This window comes from Dinoponera quadriceps, unplaced genomic scaffold, assembly GCF_001313825.1.
Source record: "Dinoponera quadriceps isolate SergipeBrazil2010 unplaced genomic scaffold, ASM131382v1 scaffold53, whole genome shotgun sequence".
Lineage (NCBI taxonomy): Eukaryota > Metazoa > Arthropoda > Insecta > Hymenoptera > Formicidae > Dinoponera > Dinoponera quadriceps.
In genome coordinates this window covers 35,491-56,614 of record NW_014554171.1, presented here as the reverse complement: position 1 = coordinate 56,614, position 21,124 = coordinate 35,491, and the positions used below count along the sequence as shown (strand labels likewise).

The window sequence follows — 21,124 nt, the reverse complement described above, 5'->3', positions numbered from 1 at the left end:
TCCGGCTCATCCTCAGCCAAACTGCAAGCCTGAGTGACGAACAAAAATTTGCATCGTCACAAAATATAGCAAAATTTTATTTACAGTAATCTAAAAGGAAGAAACTGGGAAATATACTACACTGTGCTTCTAAAGGCTAAAGGAAAATACGAAAATATCTTCGGTGGAAATTCCCGCCACGCACTGGCAGCAAAAGCGCCCTTTACTTCTCCTCAACCGCAGCAAAAATAGCTATTGGAAAGACAGAACGCAGTCACTAAGTTAAGAACACCCGGTAAGGAAAACCGCCAAAAATAAAAAACTTTAAAAATATGCCCAACGTAAGTCGCGACCAAATAAAGCAGCGTGTTCATACAAGCAATGGTCAGCAAAAGCGGCTTCATTAGCGCAAAACACCCATATTTACCTATGTGAAAGCGAATTCTCTTGCGAGTGCGGCGCCGCATATCAGTAGCGGCGGCGAATAGCCGCATATTCTCGCTCGCAAAAAAAGCACGCGCTGCATGTATACTTGACGGCACCGTAGAGACAGGGATGCCAAATTGCGGCCTTTGGTAGCATAAAGTGAGCTCACGTAAACATTCGTATCGTGTGTGTATGTACTCAGAGTATATATGTATATAGCGCATGCATGCGTACACAAGCCATGCAAATCCGAGCAATCTGTACATGATGCTTATTAGGTAACGTAAATGCAGTTTATATTTTCTTAGGAAAAGGATTTAACAATTTTTTTTTATTCTATTTCTCTTCATTCACGATTAGAACAAAATCTTATTCATTATATGCCGCTCCCTAACTCCCCCCTTTCTTACCTAATAATCTATCTATTGAACTCATTGTTCTTTCTTGTTTACATATCTATGTCTCGAATCATGAAATGATCATCAGTTCAAATCTGCAAGTTCTTCAAATGGTCTTGAATCACTATAGACATGTGTAAAAATAAGGCATTCATAAATTCAATGTTCTGGATGACAGTGTGTACACGCTTGCATCGTCTTCATCTCTTAATATATTCTAGGTAATATCTTGGACAAGGTTTTGAAAAAGCTCGGTAAAGTGGCAATTCCAGTAACATCGTCAAAAAATTTAAATCATTAAAAAATACCAAATCCCATGTAAATCATTCAAATTCAAAATATTATAATTCATAAACAATGAGGTTTAGGATCGTATCCTTTTAGGAAATTACAAGACCCATATGGAGGTACATTTCCCTCCTAGTTTCGTTTGAGGAGAGAATTTAGGGGAGGCAAAAATGGTCCTTATTGAAACTCCTCCTTTGCAGTTGAATGAAAGAAACACGAAAGTAATAAATTATCAGAAGAAAAAAAGAAGAATGAAAAAGATTATTGGAGATAAAGGAAGAAAAAATAAAACAGGCACAGGTTATAACACATTTAAGATTTAATAGTAAAACAAATGGGGAACAAAAGGCATAGATGCAGAAAAATGTCAGAAAGGTAATAGCGATAATGAAGAAAATATGGAAAATAGAAAAGAGGGGATTCGGAGGACTAAGGAAGAAAAAGTTGGATATTTAGTATTATTAACTTGGTTTACAATAGGCTACAGATTTGAAGTGTCTGTGGCGGTTGAAACAAACGGCGGCGATTATATTTTGTAATCAAGGCAACGGCTTGTTTTCGCACACATATTTGTTCCTTCTTATTTTGTTTTACTTATTATTTTAGTTTTTTGCTCTGCGGCTCCACACACTCACTCTCGTTTGAAACCCCAAACATCGCGGACGCGCGCTCCCATCGGCCTTTTCGCTATCGACGCCGTCGTTCCCTTCGTGCGCGAATTTACTCTGTTAAACCCATTAAAGTTTCTACATTTATTTCAAACGCCCCAGCATTATTGTGTACAAGTTTTTTCTTAAATAGCGGTAAACGCTAAATGTCTATTTTGGGATGAAAAAAAGTGAAGTAAAGCAAGAAAAGCGTTTAAAGTATGTTTTAATGGAGTGGAAAGTCATGGGAGCACATGTTGGTAGAATGCAGAAATTCCATTGAGCAAGAGGACGACTTAGCAATAGAAATGGTCAATGCAATTCAAATATATTAATACGTATCTATATGTATCATGAATGAATCGATACATAAAGTTTATCGAACGTCTTGTATTGATATCATCAATATTGATATTTGAATTGCATTAAAATATTGGATTAAACTTAATTTGATTTCGTTAACAATTCACTTCTTTCGAATGTGCTATCCGACATTAATAAAGTAATTATAAATTATTATTATACGTTCTTCTAATAATATATATAAATAATATAATTTATTTTATAACAAATAAATTCTTTAGCAAATCGTTACTAAAAAAATCATTTATAACGGTAATGGCTTTTTTCCCAATCCTGATTAAAAATATCTAAGTTATATGTAATATGAATGTAATTATTGTGAATGTCACATATTTTTAACATATTTATAACAATGTTTAAATAATGAATAGATGTTCTGGTTAATTTTGAGGACTTACTATAGATGGCTATAGCTACAAATCTATTAGAAGCATTTTGAAAGTTGGTATGTTATATCAAAGCTTGAACATTTCCACAAATCATTTGACACAAGTCCTGTATATACGTAAACATAACTGTAATATTTTGTGCGATTAAAAATGAAATATGATGAGGATTTATTACTTTACTGCGAAGAACTTTGATTAACAAAAAACGGCTGCCGAAATTGACTGATTCATCTCAAAAACTTATTCTGAGTCTGTTCCATCAGATAAAGAATGTGAGTATTGATACCAACTATTTAAAAGTGGTGATTTCGATTTGAAAGACAACGGTTCAGGCCAACCAAAAAAGTTCGAAGATGCCGAATTGCAGGCATTGTAGGATGAAAACTCAGCTCAAACGCTTGAAAAGTTAGCTAAAATATTAAATGTTGGTAAATCAACCATTTCTGATCGTTTCGAAAGATTAAAAAAAAAGTAAATAAGTTCTACACGAATTGTCTGAATTGGCTATTCAAAATGGTTTAACCATTTGCACTTTATTGCTTTCTCGTCGCAAAAAAAGCAGTTTTTATATCAAATTATAATTGGGATGAAAAATGGATATACTTTAATAATCCTAAATATAAAAAATCGTGGGTAAATCCAGGTCAACCGTCGACATTGACTCCAAACGCAACATCCACAGAAATAAGATTTTGTTGTGCATTTGGTGAGACATGAAAGGTGTCGTGTATTATGAGCTACTAAAACCAAATCAATCATTACTGAACGTTATCAACAACAATTAATCGATTTGAATCGTGCTTTGAACCAAAAACGTCCAATAACAGCTTAAAAAAACGCAAAGTAATTTCGTTGCACGACAATGCTTGACCACACGTTGCAAAAGCAGATAAAGATACGCTATCGGCATTTCAATGGGAAATTTTATCCACACCGCATATTCAGCAGACTGTGTTCCTTCAGATTATAACTTATTTCGATCGATAAAGCATGGCCTTACTGACCAGCAATTCAAAACATGATTAAATACAAAAATGGTTCGATGAGTGGATTGCTTTGAAAGACAAATATTTCTTTTACTGTGAAATCCATTTATTGCCAGAAAAGTGGGAAAAAGTTGCAGCTAGCAGTAAAAAATATTTTGAATAAAATATAATTTAACGCCTCTCTAAAATAAATATGTTTTTTTGCAAAAATCCCTCAAAACTAATCGGAACATCTAATAAACTGTGCGGGCCTTACGCAATCCGGCAGTGTCGTAGAGGTGGTGAATATATAGGTGCAATACGGTGCAACGCTAACGGACCCACCGCTTAATATACTCCTGTAGAAATCGTCTAGTCTCATCTGCGCCATGTTGTAAACATAACCATGAGACGTGTCGATTGCCATGAACAAATTACGATCGCACGTTGCCCCAATTACGTAACGTCACCTTGAAGAAATGCTACACTGCATTCTGGCGAATGCAATACTGAAATCAAAATGGTCAGCGTTTACACCCAAGTGACGCTGACACATCAGAACTATTCCCTCTGATTTGGACATAAGAAGAGGATAAAAGGGACGCGAGATCGAACTCAGAGGGCGACTCTAGACTTTCAGCTCTCGGGGACCGACACGCTGTCAATCACACCAAAAACACTGTATCGGGCGGAAAACATAATAAAGATAAGTTCACCTTCGAACGAGAGATAATTTATTGTCACCATCGCTTTGCGTTCTAGCGCGCTGTGACGGGCACCCCACACTACTCGCGTTGACTCGACTCACGCAACAAATTGGTGGCAGCGGGTGGGATCCGCCCTCCAACAACAACCTGCAACAGAACAAGGAGAAGGCTTCTGTGAAAAAGCAATCGTAAGAAGCAGACTGGTGAGCAACAAATCTTGGGACAATTAAGAAGAAAACTACGTGGCAGGCCGGAAAGAACGGACGTCGGAGCTACTACCACCAACGCGGGCCAACCACGATAGCAGAGGAGGCGACGAAGCAACAACGGCAGCAGGAAATGACCTACCTCAACGCAGCGACAAGCGCCAGGCAACTCAACACCGGACAATCGGAGCACCGATAACGAACCGTGCGAGAACTCGATAGCGCGACATGTCAACATGCGTCCAGTATTAATGTAAGTCCTAATATAACACACAAGCGTATACACATACTTACACAAATGAGAAACCAAACCGTTCGCTTGAATGTCCGAAGACAGCAATATACCGCGTAATCCTTGCAAAAACAGATATTGGCTATTTAACGAGCCTGCGGCAAATACACTAAGACAGTCAGCCGAACTAATGAATCGAAATCTCGATACGTAATAAATAACACCGCGCAAAGTATACATGACAAGGATTGCAAGACGCGTTAACCGTACTTGATAGTTCAAATAAAGAACAACCCCCGATACACGTTGTATTAGGTGAATAACTTTGCTCCCGCCGTTTCCCTATAGATGGCTTTAGTGGAACTTAGTGGTCAAAGTAAATAGATCATATACGTCATACAATCAACTTGGGCATCTGTCAACATAACCTAATAGTTACATTAGTCGATTTGTATCTGTACCATAAAGTTATCGTCGATTGAAGATGTCAGTTTACGAGCCGAATTTTCGTCATTTGCGGGAGGTTTTACTTTTCTGCTTCAATATGAAGAAATCTGCGGCTGAGGCTTATCAAATGCTCTCAAATACCTATGGTGAGATCGCTATTAGTGAAAGAACGTGTCGTGAGTGGTTTCAACGCTTCACGAACGGTGATTTTCACGTCGAAAACCGACATAGCGGTGGAAGAGGAAAGATTTTTGAAGATGCTGAATTGGAAGCATTACTTGATGAAGACTCGTGTCAAACTCAAAAAGAACTGGCACAATCATTGGAAGTGACTCAACAAGCCATTTCGAAGCGCCTCAAAGTCATGGGAATGATTCAAAAGCAAGGGTATTGGGTGCCGTACGAGTTGAAGCCAAGAGATGTTTAACGGCGTTTGTTTGCTTGTGAACAGCTGCTTGAAAGGCAAAGACGAAAAGGATTTCTGCATCGCATTGTGACTGGAGATGAAAAATGGGTTCATTACAATAACCCCAAGCGCAGAAAATCATGGGGAGTTCCCGGCCATGCTTCCACATCGACGTCCAAACCGAACATTCATGGCTCCAAGGTAATGCTCTGTATTTGGTGGGATCAGCTCGGCGTAGTATATTACGAGCTACTAAAACCAATTGAAACAATCACAGGCGATCGGTCGTATCGAACTCAATTGATGCGTTTAAGCCGAGCATTGAAAGACAAGCGGCCGCACTACGCCGAGAGACACGAGAAAGTGATTTTACATGATGACAATGCTCGACCCCATGTTGCAAAAGTGATCAAGACATACTTGGAAACGTTGAAATGGGAAGTCCTACCCCACCCGCCGTACTCTCCAGACGTTGCACCTTCGGATTATCACTTGTTCCGATCAATGGCACACGGCTTGGCTGACCAACACTTCCAGTCTTATGAAGAAGTCGGAAAATGGATAAATTCGTGGATTACCTCAAAAAATGACCAGTTTTTTCGACGCGGGATTCGTGCATTGTCCAAAAGATGGGAGAAAGTAGTGGCCAGTGATGGACAATACTTTGAGTCATAACTTTATCTCCATTTTTTTACAATAAAGCCTCAAATTAAAAAAAAACGGCGAGAGCAAAGTTGTACAACTAATAACTAAACGCGAATTCCCGTTTAGTGAAATCGATGACAGTATATTACCAAATGTAGCTTCACGCGTTAGAAGACAAAGAAACTTGCCAAGTAACAGTACCATTACGGACGTGTCAGGCAGGAGAGAATTTCTCTAACTTCGTACGACGAGAGCGTTTTCGACCCAAACGAACTATTTAATAGCCTAACTATGGATAGACGTACAGAGCAAGATGTACCCCCTATTGACGGTCCCGCGATAGACGAGGAAATCAATAGACTACGAACCACTGTCGCGCAACATACGAACGGTAGCGTAGAAGGAACCCCTTTACTAAGAGGCAACAGAGAAGGAGAACGCGATTCTCTAATAGAGGCTTTACTAAGTTAAATCCTTCACTACATATGTAATCGAGCTAAACGAGAAGGTTAACACACGGCAACAAAATAACACGGAAAGATTCATTAACTTACAAAGGCCCACTGCAACGAAGCACTGGAACAGAGACATAACGTATGACCACACACATATACATGACCTCCTCTCGGAAGATAGTCTTGCCTTGAATTTATTTGTAACCAACACCAACAAACAGCGGATAAAAGAGGCCAGGGACTTAATACCGACCTTTGATGGCTCAAGTGAAAAAAGTCTCAAAGAATTCCTGCACGCTTGCAATTATGCTTACGGTCTAATACGTCCTACAGAAGAAATTGCATTAACTAAGGCAATAACCTGTACGAAACTAAAAGAACAGACCATGACGGAGATGGAAAACCGAAATGTAACGACCTACCGACAATTGAAGGAAATATTAGAGGCCTGCTATTCGAGAAGAAGGTCGACTACACGCTTGCAACGCGAATTTAATTTCTTACGGCAAAAGACCGAAGAAGAAGCGTGGATCTACGGAAAGAGAGTCGATAAACTAGCAACAGAATTATACGAGTGTATACTGTACTACTGACGGTACAGTATACACCCCGGCAGAAAAGAGAACTATTCACGAATATATTAAATCTCAAGCGCTAATTAATTTCCAACTTGGGCTGAATGAGAAGCTGCAAACTATAGTGCGATCCTGAGCTCCCACTACGCTAGCTGAGGCTATTGCCGAAGCAATGAAGGAAGAAAAGGTGAAAAGACTAACTAACCACTATGATAATCGCGAAACTGCACTTCCATATAACAGCCGACCGACGACATATCCGCGCGCTCGAGAAAATGTTAAACGTCCGACGTGTCACAAATGTAGTAAAACAGGACATCAAGGGAAAGATTGTCGTACCAGCCGTTACGCGAACCAATACACTCTACCAACAATAAGCGAACGCCCTCGCGTAAACGCGATGGAAAAATATTGCACATATTGCAAAAAGGTAGAGCATACTCGCGAAGAATGCTGGAAGCTGCATGGGAAGCCAGTTGAATACACTGCACCTAACTTTGAACGTCGCGAAGGGCATCAAAATACAAACACCGCTTCGACTGATAGGCGTGGAATGAACCAGTGAGTCACACCTAACGAAAACAAAAGTAAAAACGAGAGACAGAAAAGAGACAATCGAATGCAAAATGCTCGAACATTTCAGATTAACCAAGTGAAAAATGCTAAGCAAACACACGGGAACAGACTTAGTAATACTTCCGATATGCAAAACCAGACAAGGAAAAATACCGCTTTTACTAGATACCGGGTCGTCAATTAGTTTTGTAAAAGTGCGGACCTTAAAGGAAGAAACTCCCGTGATAGTGGATAAAGTAACGCTGACCGGAGTAACCTGACATCAAACAAGTACGCTACGTAAGTTCATTGCAACTATAAAGCTAGGGAGACAAGTCCTACAATATAAAATCTACGTGGTAAAAGATGATTTTCTTATCGAGTATGAGGGAATATTAAAAGTAGATTTCCTGAAGGCACATAATACGACATGCAACTATCAAAACAGGAAACAGGATTCTTGGAAACAACCTGGGTTTGTTACCCTATCGAACTTATTAGATACCTGCTCAAAGCGAAACGATAATAAAGGCAACAATACGAGGTCTGTTCAAATAGTATCGCGAATTTTGAATTTCCGCGGGTTACGTATATTCGATTTTCGATTTTTTTGTGGCGTTATGTTGGTACTCATGTCCCTCACTTATGCCGACAAGTTCGGCCATTTTGAATATTCAGTTTATCTTTGACAGCTGTTTTGCTTGGACGTGTTTTGGCTTGTCTTCGATTTTTGCCTATTCCAAAAAATGGATCAAAGAATCTAACAAAATTAAGTGCGCGAACGCATTCCGAATGTTGACTGTGGCATATGGTGAAGCGACCTTGGACCGAAGCAATGTTTATCGGTGGTACAAAATGTTCTCAGAGGGCCGAGAAGATGTGAACGACGAAGAGCGTGCCGGACGCCCGAGCACGTCAACAACAGACGAAAACATTGATGAAGTGAAGAAAATAGTATTGGCCAATTGTCGAATCACCGTTAGAGAAGTTGCTGAGGACCTAAACATATCGATTGACTAGTGCCACTCGATTTTTACTAATGATTTGGGCATGAGACGGGTCGCCGCAAAATTCGTACCAACGCCCCTGCTCACACATCGTTGCTTGTGCGCGAATTTTTGGCCAAAAACAACACACTAATGATGCCGCAGCCACCGTATTCCCCAGACCTGGCCCCCTGTGACTTTTTCTTGTTCCCGAAACTGAAGAGGCACATGAAAGGACGACGCTACGCTATGATTGAGGAGATAAAGACGGCATCGAAGGAGGAGCTGAACAAGATCACAAAAAATGATTTTTTGAAGTGCTTCGAGGATTGGAAAAAACGTTGGCACAAGTGTATAATATCTGATGGGGATTACTTTGAAGGAGACAAAATAAATATTCATGAATAAATAAATAATTTTTGAAAAAACACAAAATTCGCGATACTTTTTGAACAGACCTCGTAAATGTAAATTCAATAAGGATCGTTACCGCCGAAGAAAGAAAACCTAAAATTTTTATTGGAAATTGCCTAGTAAATCTGTGACGACGCATTAGAGCTGTCACCCTCCCCGCGGCCCGACCGACCATTTGTCGGGTCGCTCATTGGCGCTTTGCGCCATTCTAAGCTGACACGGCACGCACGTGGCGCGCTTCCGCCGAGAGCGTGATCACGTGCGTGGCCGTAAATATAAACAGAGAACCTCCGTCGGATATATATTCCGACCGACGGAGGCATCGAGACCTGATTCCATCGGAGTCAGCCAGAGCGACACGTTCGCAGGCTGCTCCAGATCCCGTCCTCCAGTTGCCGAGGAACCGAGGCGGTGTGTCCGCTGCCTCAACTGCGTGTCCGCGGCCGCACTCGCATCCTTATTGGCCGGGGAACCGAGACGGTGTGTTCGCCGTCTTAGCTGCGCGTCCGCAGCCGCACCCGACATCCTACCTACTGCCGAGGAACCGAGACGGTGTATTCGTCGTCCCAGCTGCGTGTCCGCAGCCGCACTCGTTATCCTTTCTCTGGGACGGCATACCGTCTCCACCGGGAGTTCCCGGTTCCCCGCCGGCCTGCGACCGAAGGACCTGCAGCCCGGCAAGTCTGGGGTGGCGTCTTCGCCGTCTCCACCGAGCATTATTGGTCAGGTCTAGCCGCATGATCTCGGCTCGAATCACCGCCTTCTAGGAAGGGACACCGGGTCCCTCGTGTCACCGTACCAGGGTTACATGCGAGCAACCACGCGAGCGAACTTTAGTAGATAAGTTCCGGGGGGAGGAGCACGCTTCAATAAGAAAGTCAACGGGTAAGGGGGTGACGACTTCGCCGTCTCCGTCGTGCGTTCTCGGCCCCGACTCTCTTGGCGAAGCAGTCGCTATCAAGACCGCACCGACCGTTCATTGTTATCACGCCGCGCCTCTCCGCGTGCTACCAGTGTAGCAGTCCCCACGGAAGATTCGCAACACTGCAGGAGTGATATTTCCTGAGTGCCGCACCGTTCCGACCCCGTGGGGCCTCAGGGTCGAGAGAGTGCCTCCGCTCCTCGGGCCACCTACGTGTGGCCACCGATTGCACTCTCTGCGACAATTAAAAGGCATCGAGAAAGCATCGCAGAGAAATTAAAAGCGATCTAGTAGAAACCGTACGTGACTCAAAACACCGCGCCCGCTTCCCGGGGCTCGTCCGATCACCACTCGCGACTATTGTATACAACGCGCCGCGACTCACCAACCCGCGTCCGTCCTACCGCACAACCGTCTCGCCACGAAGCACGAGCGATCAGCTGTTCTATCAAAATACACGCACGTCGGGCAATATACACAACACGCTGTCAACCGTTTAAAGCCCGGACTACAAACACGCGTCCGTGTAACCAATACCGACGAAATAAACCGATTGTTACCATTAAAACGAGACTCTCTTCTCCTTCCAAACCGAATCTGGACATCCGGCGATCCATCCAAGGGCCGCAGCCGATACTCTCTCCCCGATACACGAGGACATTCCCGCCGCGAGTTAGGCGGAACGTGGAACGTCACAAAATACGAGACAGAAACATGGTAAGACACTGCAACCACGAATGGAAAAATTAAAGCAACAATTACGCCTACAACACCTAAACCATGAAGAACAAAAAACAATATACACGATTTGTAAAGATTTCAGCGATGTATTCTTTCTCGAAGGAGACTGTTTCACTCATACCACAGCTGTGGAGCATCGTATTGCTACTCGAGATAATGCAACACCGGTAAATAAAACCATATCGTCTGCCCGAGAAGCACAAGCAGGAAGTGGATCGACAGGTACGAGAAATGCTAGATGCTGCTATTGTTCGTCCCAGCATCAGCCAATGGAATGCTTCCTTATTAGTAGTGCCAAAGAAACCTGACACGACCGGAAAACCTAAATTACGAGTCGTGATCGATTTTAGAAAACTAAATGATCTAACGGTTGGAGATTCCTTCCCGTTAGCTAACATAAATAATATCCTAGACCAACTTGGAAACGCAAAATATTTTACTACGCTAGACTTAGCGTCAGGTTATCATCAAATCCCAATGGGAAAACAAGATAAACATAAAACAACATTCTCAACACCTACGGAACATTTCGAATTCAATCGAATGCTTTTGGATTAAAAACGCACCAGCAACCTTTCAGCGGCTAATGAATATCGTACTAGCTAGACTACAAGAAATAAAATGCCTGGTGTTACGTCCTGGAAGAGAACGCAACGACCGTATTCGCGAACGCGAGTCCTAAACGTACCTGAATGCCGGCAATGCAGGTCAGAGACCGAAAGGGTCACTTTACTCTGACGCGAGCGTACGCAGTGTGGTCCTAATTTAGGTCAAGGTACTGAAACCCTTTACCTGGGATGGGACCGCGAGCGGTAGAATTGGGGAAAAGGAGGTGAACGCGCGATGGTATAAATATTAAATAAAATAGGAATTTGAAATGACAATTTCTACATTTATTATCTAGCGGACGGGGAGATTACAATATAAAATAAGCGGTGGAATTACAATGAGAAATAATATTAAGCGAAGTCACAAATTAGTTCGGCGAATGTGAGTATGACTGTGTATACATGTATGATAAACAAAATGTTCGCTGAGGGTGGTTTTAAAGGGGAGGGTAAGGAGCTAGGCATAGGTGGTTCGGAGGAGGAAGTAGGGGACTCGTATGGAGATGGAAATGGGACTGGGATCCGTGGATAGTGCCGCTGCTAACGTATCGTCGCTAGCCTTGTCTAAATCTCTATGCGCTAGTCTGAGGGCCTGAAGCCTATCTTTTCCACGCAGGGTATTCACTATGATACCGGGAGATATTAATATTTGAAGTGAACGGAGCTAATATGGACAAGTATGACTGTGCTGAGTACTTACTCGTGCTCGTACTAGATTATTAGGATGCAAATGTTTCTGAATCCTTGGTTCTCGGCTCGATGGGTCGTCTGAATAAAAGGACTTGCGATACCTTGCACTCACGATGGTTGAAGCGAGTAATATTCGATTTGGACTAAGTTCGGAATATCTAAGCGAATATCGCTGAAGATTGAAGACTGACGACTGACTAAGACCGAGACGAAGACAACTCTGAGACTAAAGTACGACGACTACTGACTGAACTGAGAACTGAGACTGAGACTCGCAGCAAAAGAATGAGGTTTATATAGGAAAGGTTTCAGGGGGCGGTAAATGAGGACCACCAATGAGAGAAGGGTTGCATGGAAAATAGTTATCTTTCAAAATTCCTAATACTTTCTGGGTGTCATAAATGATCCTAAGAACATAGTCCTATCAAAGGACTTTCGTTCGACCGGCTATGTACAGAGGCAAATAAGATCGCAGATCCATCGGGAGTCTTATGACGTATTTGAGCGGCGCGTAATAGTATCTTTTCTATAAAAAATGCTTACTCAAATCTGTTTGTTTTACAGGCATAAAAGAAGGAATTCGCTGCTATCTAGGTACCCAGGATGAACAAATACGTGTATAGTAGAGGCGGTTAGATTTTCTTAGTTATATAAAAAGGAATTTGTTGTTCCCAGAATACCTAGGATGTAAATAAAACTACATATCTTACGTGAAGACAGAAAAGATGAGAGATACATTGGGAAGCAGACGGCATGTTCGGCGGCGGCCATCGTAATCTTACCTTTATTACACTATCGCTTGCCTGAACTCCGTCCGCTTCTCAATCATATATATAAAAAAGGAATTCGTAGTTTCCGAGATACCCAGGACGTAACACTGATATATCTAGACAACATGGTCATCTATGGGTCCAGCTTAGAAGACCATAACATAAGATTAATCACAATATTAGAAAAGTTGCACCAAAGTAACTTAAAATTACAACCAGACAAGTGCAATTTCCTACAAAAAAAAAATTACGTACTTAGGACATATAATTTCAGAAAAAGGAATTTTACCGGATCCATCAAAATTAAAAGCAGTGCATATGTTTCCAAGAAAAGTCACAGACATACAATCATTTATAGGCCTAGCAGGATATTACAGACGATTTATAGAATTTTTTCTAAAATAGCACGCCCTTTAACAAAATTAACAAAAAAGGAAACACAATTTGAATGGGGACAAGAACAAAAACATGCGTTCGCGACATTAAAAAAAAATTGACAACCGCTCTCGTGTTAAAATATCCGGATTTCAACAAGGGATTTATCATTACCACCGACGCCTCGGATTACACGATAGGAGCTATATTGTCACAAGGACCGATAGGGAAAAACAACCCTATAGCTTATGCTAGACGCGTACTATCTCGCGCGGAACAAAATTATAGCACTACGGACAAGGAACTGCTAGCAATAGTATGGGTAGTAAAACATTTTTGCCCATATGTATACGGAACGAAATTCAAAATAATAACCGACCATAAACCATTGGTATGGCTATTTAATGTCACCGACCCCGGATCATAGTTAATCAGGTGGCGACTGAAGTTAGAAGAATATGATTATGAAATCATACACAAGGCCGGGCGAGTGAACCCGAACGCCGACGCGCTCAGTAGGAATACAATACGACCTGTCTTAAAAGTAGACGCGCCGGATGAGATAGAGGAAGAAGATAATGAGGAGAAATACGACAACGAAACAAATAGCAGTGATACACAAACAAAAAATCCTCGGAACTGTACCGAAGAGGAGAAAAGACAAATACTTTAAGAATATCATGATGCACCTCTAGGAGGGTACCAAGACCTACAAAGAACAATAAACAAAATATGGCTAAATCACCAATGGAAAAATATGGTAGCCGATATAAAAAAATATATTATATGTGAACTCTATCAGAGAAACAAATTATCACAAAAACTAAAATGCCTCTCGTAATCACCGATACACCGTGCAAACCATTTGAAAAATGTGCATTAGACGTAGGACCATTAACAGTAACGAAGAATGGAAATAAATATATACTAACGTTCCAAGATAATTTAACTAAATTTAGTAAATTGTTACCCGAATACCGAATCAACAAGCTTCAACCATCGCGAAAGAATTTGTAGAGAAGATAATTTTGGAATATGGTATTCCTGATAAAATATTAACGGATCAAGGGACAAACTTTTTAAACAACGTGTTTAAAAACACTTGCAAATTATTAAGAATAGAAAAAATACAAACAACCGCATATCACCCACAAAGCAATGGTGCGCTAGACACTTGCACAGAACGCTCACAAAATATTTAAGGCATTACGTTAATACCGATCAGTCAAACTGGGATAAATGGATGTCCTATACAATTTTCACATATGATACTACCCCGCATACCAGCACAAGTTATACTCCAATCGAGCTATTATACGGACATGAAGCAACATTACCTTCTGCCGTATATCTACCACTCAAACCTACATACATCTTCGACGACTATACCCAGGATCTCAAACAAAGATTACGCACAGCAAATCAGCTAGCCAGGGAACACGTCAAGGAAGAAAAAATAAAAAGTAAACAATACTATGACCAAAAAACCAAAAGAGTCCAATAACAAGTAGATGACAAAGTCTTATTATATAATGAAACCATACACTGAGGAAGATCAAAGAAATTCGACGCCATGCGGATAGGGCCATACATGTATGAAATAATCAAGAAACACTCCGATGTTAAGTATATAATAAAAAGAGGCCGAAAAACCCTAACCACTCATGCAAATCGCCTAAAACCCTACATTGATAACTAATATAAAAATTAAAAAAAAAGAAGGGGGAGAAAAATAAAAAGAAGCACCTGCTCTACGGCATGCGAGATGCAATCATCACAAATACATTTATCCATGGCTGCCCACCATACACGGGCAAAAGACGACTATGGCGAAGAAGAATAAATATAGGAAAAAAGCACAATTCACCTCACATTCTTCTTTCACTATCTACTTGCAGGATGGATGTACTCAGTAGTGTTAAATATACCATGAGCGAGCTCCAGGAAAAACAATCTTACGCACTTCAAGAATTTTGCAATACCAGGGCTCTACTTTGATAAATTAGGACAACTTCACCAAGTAGCCGCGACTTGGAAGATAGTAATTAAACTGGATATTGAATCCCTGAACCACCGTTACAACCAAATAAAAAGTTATATCCATCAAACACTGTTAACATGCCACTCAATACACATATGTGTGAATTTGTACAAAATCACAGAAAAAAATCTAGGACGAATACAAAAAACGATAGACAATATAAAAAATATATACGAAAGCACCGCTAATTAACAACGAGAAATAATTGACGGAATAGGTTCCATAACAAAAACCTTATTCAGAATAATGGACGCGGATGACGAAAGGTTAATAAACGAACAATTGAGTCTATTGGAAAATAACGAGAAAAAACTAAAGCATGCGGTAGCAAACCAATTACAAGTCTTAGATAAAATAATAGGACATCTGAGCACCCTTGAAGAAATTTTAGAGGAAAACAATGACTTACTGATGACCAGTATAAACAACTCTCTATGAAACAAAGTGAATTTATTGAAAGAGAAGAAGTAAATGAACATTTTACAATTTTAAGTATGATTACCGACCTTATGCATGATCAAGAGGATATAATGATCTTAACCAACATAAATCAAGGAAACTTGCCACAACAGATAACACCAGTAGAAGAAATAATCAAGAATCTTAAGGAAACAATAATACAACTACCTGAAGGCACTCATTTCCCAATTACCCTTTCAGTAGAGAATTGGCTACAAATAAGCAAATATATATCAATTAGCGCGTACTATAAAAAAGGAAATATATTTACTATTTTAAAGATACCATTGATAACTTACCCGGCTTATGAAATAATACAAGTAATACCACTTCCCATATATGTACACGACAACATATTCGCATTGACCGACGTCGTAAACATCAAAATCGCTGTCAATACAGAGAGTAATACATATTTAGTATTAACTGAAAACGAATTAAACAAATGTATTAAGTTAGGGAACCGATGCTTTCACAACACTTCAATATATCGTATACACTCCGATTCACCCTGCGAGATCCAAATGTATACCGCACGAAAAACACCTCAGACTTGTAACATTAATTATGTAAAAATAAACCAAACTGTAATTATTTCCGTGATAAGAAAAAACGTTTGGTTGTATTCAACGCAAAGCACACAACCAATGCTCATACATTGTAAGAACAACGCGGAATATCGAGAAAATCTTAAAATTAGGAATAATTCAATTTCGACAGCAGTGTAGGTTGACAATAGAAGATATTATAACACAGGCTCAGGAGATGTTTGAAACCAACAAAATACAAATAAATACATCGGAGTATAATCTCACGTTTCTTCAAGAGACCGTGGCAAATCAGGACAGAAACAATACGGTACAAACACTAAAACCAAAGAAAGTGAGACAAAACCCCGCTGAATTAACAAATTTAGGAAAAAGGTTGTCCGAAATACGCCAAGATCTAGAAAGTCAAAATTCTTTCGAAAACATAAGTATTTAATTTATTCAACCGCGTCGAATGGAATAACTATTATAATTATCCTCATCGTTATAATATTAGTACTAAAAAAATTACGAAACATTACGGAAAATAATCCAATTGTTATAGCACGCAACGGCGACATAAGATAAGATATAGAAATACCTCTCTGTAAATTGGGAGAAACCTGTCGAAACAAAACCAACGAGTAAAAATAATGTAATAGTTAAAAAATAAACGATTATAACAAAATATTGTCAACGGGAAAACTATTGTAAGCGAAAACGTTCCTCCGTTTTCTTTCACCAACAGGGGAGGGATATTGTAAGCATAACCACGAGACGTGTCGCTTGCCATAAACAAATTATGATCGCACGTTGCCCCAGTAACGTCACCTTGAAAAAAAATGCTACTCTGCATTCTGGCGAATGCAATACCGAAATCATGGTTGGTCAGCGTCCACACCCAAGTGACACTGACACATCAGAACTATCCCCTCTGATTGAGACAAAGGAAGAGGATAAAAGGGACGCGAGATCGAACTCAGGGGGCGACTCTAGATTTTCAGCTCTCGGGGACCGACACGCTGTCAGACACACCAGAAACACTGTATCGGGCGGAAAACATAATAAAGATAAGTTCACCTTTGAACGAGAGATAATTTATTGTCACCATCGCCTTCCGTTCTACCGCGCTGTGACGGGCACCCCACACTACTTGCGTCCACTCGACTCACGCAACAAAAATAAAAGGATTCGTGTCAGACTTTATAAATCAAAAACTCAAAAGAAAATAGGACCTTTTTAAGAGCCACAGCGCGATAATTGTAGCGGTAATTAATTAATTAAATAAGTTCCCTTAGCGAGACATAAGTTGCAAAACTATAATGTCTTTATATATACTCGTATATATATATATATATATATATATATATATATATATATATACTGTGACACTGATACTGTGACATTTTTGCTACGTAAGATATATATTAAAGGTTCTAAAACGTATGTTCTTTAAGGGGCCGAACACTAAAATTTTCAAAAAATCAATTTTTTGACCAAAATTTTCAAAAATCGATTTTTTATTTTTTTGCTAAATCAATAGTTTAGACATCGAAGAACATATATGTAAAGTTTCAAGTAAAAATTCGAGCTCTAAGTATTTAAAAAGAGCGTCAGACGCTGACGTGTTGGCCGAGCGTTTTTGGACGTTTCGGAGCGCTGCACGCGTATAGTAAATATAACCTTAAATTTAGTGAACACAACGCGCTCTTGCTTTGTTGACAAAAGTTTTGATTTACGTGTTTTTGAAAGTTAAAAACATTGTGATTGTTTAAATAATGGATAAAAGCGGTAAGAGGCACTCTGCTGGAAAGACGACAAAAATTCGCGCCGAAATCTACGTTTAGTGGAGCCAGAACTGTACAAATTGCAGCTAATATCGCTACTATTATATTTAATAATGGTCATACGGCTCTTCTCCGTGTTAGAACTCATGGGAGTTCGCATTGGAATGAATCTCTACGATTATTGTCAAAAAATCGACGAAGATCGCATAAAGTACGCGAATCGTCGTACACAGGCTAACACGCACGAAGGACGTTTGCATGCCCAGCAAGCACTTCGAAGACAAACTATGGATGACGAAGAGCTGCTATACGTATCCAGCGATAGCAGACTAATAAAATAAAACACGTAAGACCTTTTTTTTACCTTATTTCATTCGATTTACCCCTTTCAAAACTTAATACGCGTTTTTCTCGAAACCATGTTTTTTGACCGCGTTGACAGCATAACTCGAACAGTATTAATCCGATCGACCTGATTCAAAACGGATTTTGTAGAGGAAACGTGTCGCTATGGCATGACGTAGCCGTTTTTTGATACATGCCATACTTTTTTTTTATAAACAATTTAGTGCAAAAATTTACGCAAAAAAAAATTTTTTCTTAAAATAGCCGCCATTTTTTTTCTAATCACAATTTTCAAAATCCCCTACGTCGGGCTATAGCCAGTAATATATATTTAAAGAATCTTTTTTGTTTTTTGCTCTAGGACGCTCCGTTTTGCTGGAATGCTGTCAACCACCCAAGGGTCATTTAAAAAAGACGCAATTTTAGATTAGCTGCAGAAAAAACAATGGCCGCCACAAAAAAATAAAAAAAATTTTTTCATATAATTTATACATTCATAAACATATGTGTAAAGTTACATGTAAATCGGTTAATCCGTTTTTTTTTAATAAATAAAATAAAAACTATATGAAATATCGCCGTTTACAGTGTTCGGGCCCCTTAAACGTTCCCACTTTGTTTGAATATAACCAAACCAAGTGAACGCAAAGCGAACGTTCCTCGAACGTTTACATGCTGTTTGGGGAGTAATGTAGATTAGAAAGAGTTGAGTGAATGTGTATGTGTATATATGTATGCACATAAAGTTATGTAAGTATAGAATGTTACAAAATGGAAATTAAATAAGTAAAGGAAATTAAATACAAGGGTCATTCAAATATAAACCGGATTGTTTACTGCGGACTCAGAAAGAGCCGCAAGGGAGTCGAGGCGCTCCAGGCAGTTAGGTAGAGATGTGTGGAGGGGAGCGACCGCCCGCAACATTGCTGTTCCCTCGTCAGTAGCATCAGCATGACTGAACAAGAGGTACCTATGACTGTTGCACAACGCATTATCATCCAATTTCTCGTCAACGAAGGCGTCAAACCAACTGAAATTTTGACCAGCCTCCAAACATAGTTTGGAGATAGTACCCTGTCAAGAACCCAAGTGTTTGATTGGGCCCAAAAATTTCGCCGTGGTCGTGATGCTATGGAAAATGAAAGTCACGAACGTCGTCCGCAATTGAGTATCACTGAAGAAAACATTCGGGCCGTTCGTGAACTTGTGGAAGATGATCGGCGCCTAACTATTGTCAAAATTTTATCGAAGGTAGGCATAAGTATTGGGAGTGTTCACACAATTCTCTCAGAATATTTTAGATATCATAAGGTGTCAGCAAGATGAGTCCCACGTCTCCTCACTGAGGCACAGAGAAATGTCCGGAAAGACATCTGTCAGCGGCTTTTGAATCGCTTTAAAGAAGAAGGAGAGGCATTTTTAAAACGAATTGTGATCTGTAACGAAACGTGGGTTCATCACTATACCACTATACGGTTGAGCAGTACGTGCGCAATTGACTGTTGGAGCACCCTTTTTCTTTTTTTGATGAGGGTATCAAGAAGCTACCTATCCGATGGAGAAAATGCATTTCCAAAAGGAGAACTATATAGAAAAATAATATATCGCTTTTGTAATTTTATCTGTTACCAGTAAATCTGTAAAAAGAATCCGATTTATATTTGAATGACCCTCCTAGATAAATATAGCATTACAGAAAAATAATAAGTAAAACCTTAGAAGAACACGAGTAATGAAGGAATTATAGTATATTTATAGTACATAAAAATTCCGATGTATGTTAAACAATAGTATATTTATAGTACATTAAAATTCCGATATATGTTAAATAATAAATATACAATATTTCACGAATGTAGTTACAGGAATTAATTGGAATGGGATATATGAGACTGAATATTATTTTACTTTTCTTAAAATTTCCTGTGTTTATATAAATAATGTATAATGAAAAAATAAGCAGACATGAGGGATGTTTCAATTCAAATTAAACTGTTAATACGTAACTTGATGTCATTAAAATTTTTATTCTTCATATTTGTTGGTATCTTTATTAGTATCATTTTGTGTCGTTAATTCTTAAATAAGGATATTTATTGCGACATATATAATTACCTCATCGCTAGCTGCCTGAGAGGTTTGTGCGTGCATTCCTCCAACTTCTATCGCATTTGGTGGCAAAGGAATTGCAGATTCGAACGCAGGATGACTATTAATTAATAAAATACTAATATCTTTTTCTATTTCGTATAACGGTCTTATTTCGTGACCAACGTAACGTTCAGCAAGTTGTTGAGCTTTGGGTAAATAATAATAATTTCGAAATAAATCATCAATTATATAATTAATAGCATTCCATGTTCTTTGCCAAAAACCTTCTGGTCCCGCGATGCCTAAATGACAATAAGGTCGAATTGTAGGATAGTTGGAACCGCCAACAAAATCTTTGAACCATGGTGCAAAACCAAATGGAATGAAACCCACTACGGGCGGCTTGCCTTTGGCGACCTAAAAATCATAAATATATGAATATATATATTAATAAATAAATAAATAAATAAATATATATATATATATATATATATTGGGAGTACAAATTAGTTCGGTCCGTTTTTGTGATCAAAATGTATTTATTTCAGAACAAAATGAATGAACAGATTAATCAAAGTATTGTCCATCGCTGGCTATTACTTTTTCCCACCTCTCAGGCAATTTTCGAATTCCATCTCGAAAAAATGTCTCGTCTTTTGAGGCGATCCAAGTTAGGAGCCAATTT

At 39.5% G+C, this 21,124-nt stretch overlaps 1 protein-coding gene across 1 annotated transcript in view; it reads right to left on the bottom strand.

Moving 5' to 3' along the window:
* Positions 1–21,124, bottom strand: part of LOC106752130 (UDP-glucuronosyltransferase 2B20-like) — a 62,721-nt gene that overhangs the window by 8,203 nt on the left and 33,394 nt on the right. Inside the window, exon 2 of the mRNA XM_014633634.1 lies at positions 20,464–20,856. Within this exon, the coding sequence (XP_014489120.1) occupies positions 20,464–20,856 (393 nt within the window). The remainder of the gene's footprint in view (positions 1–20,463; positions 20,857–21,124) is intronic.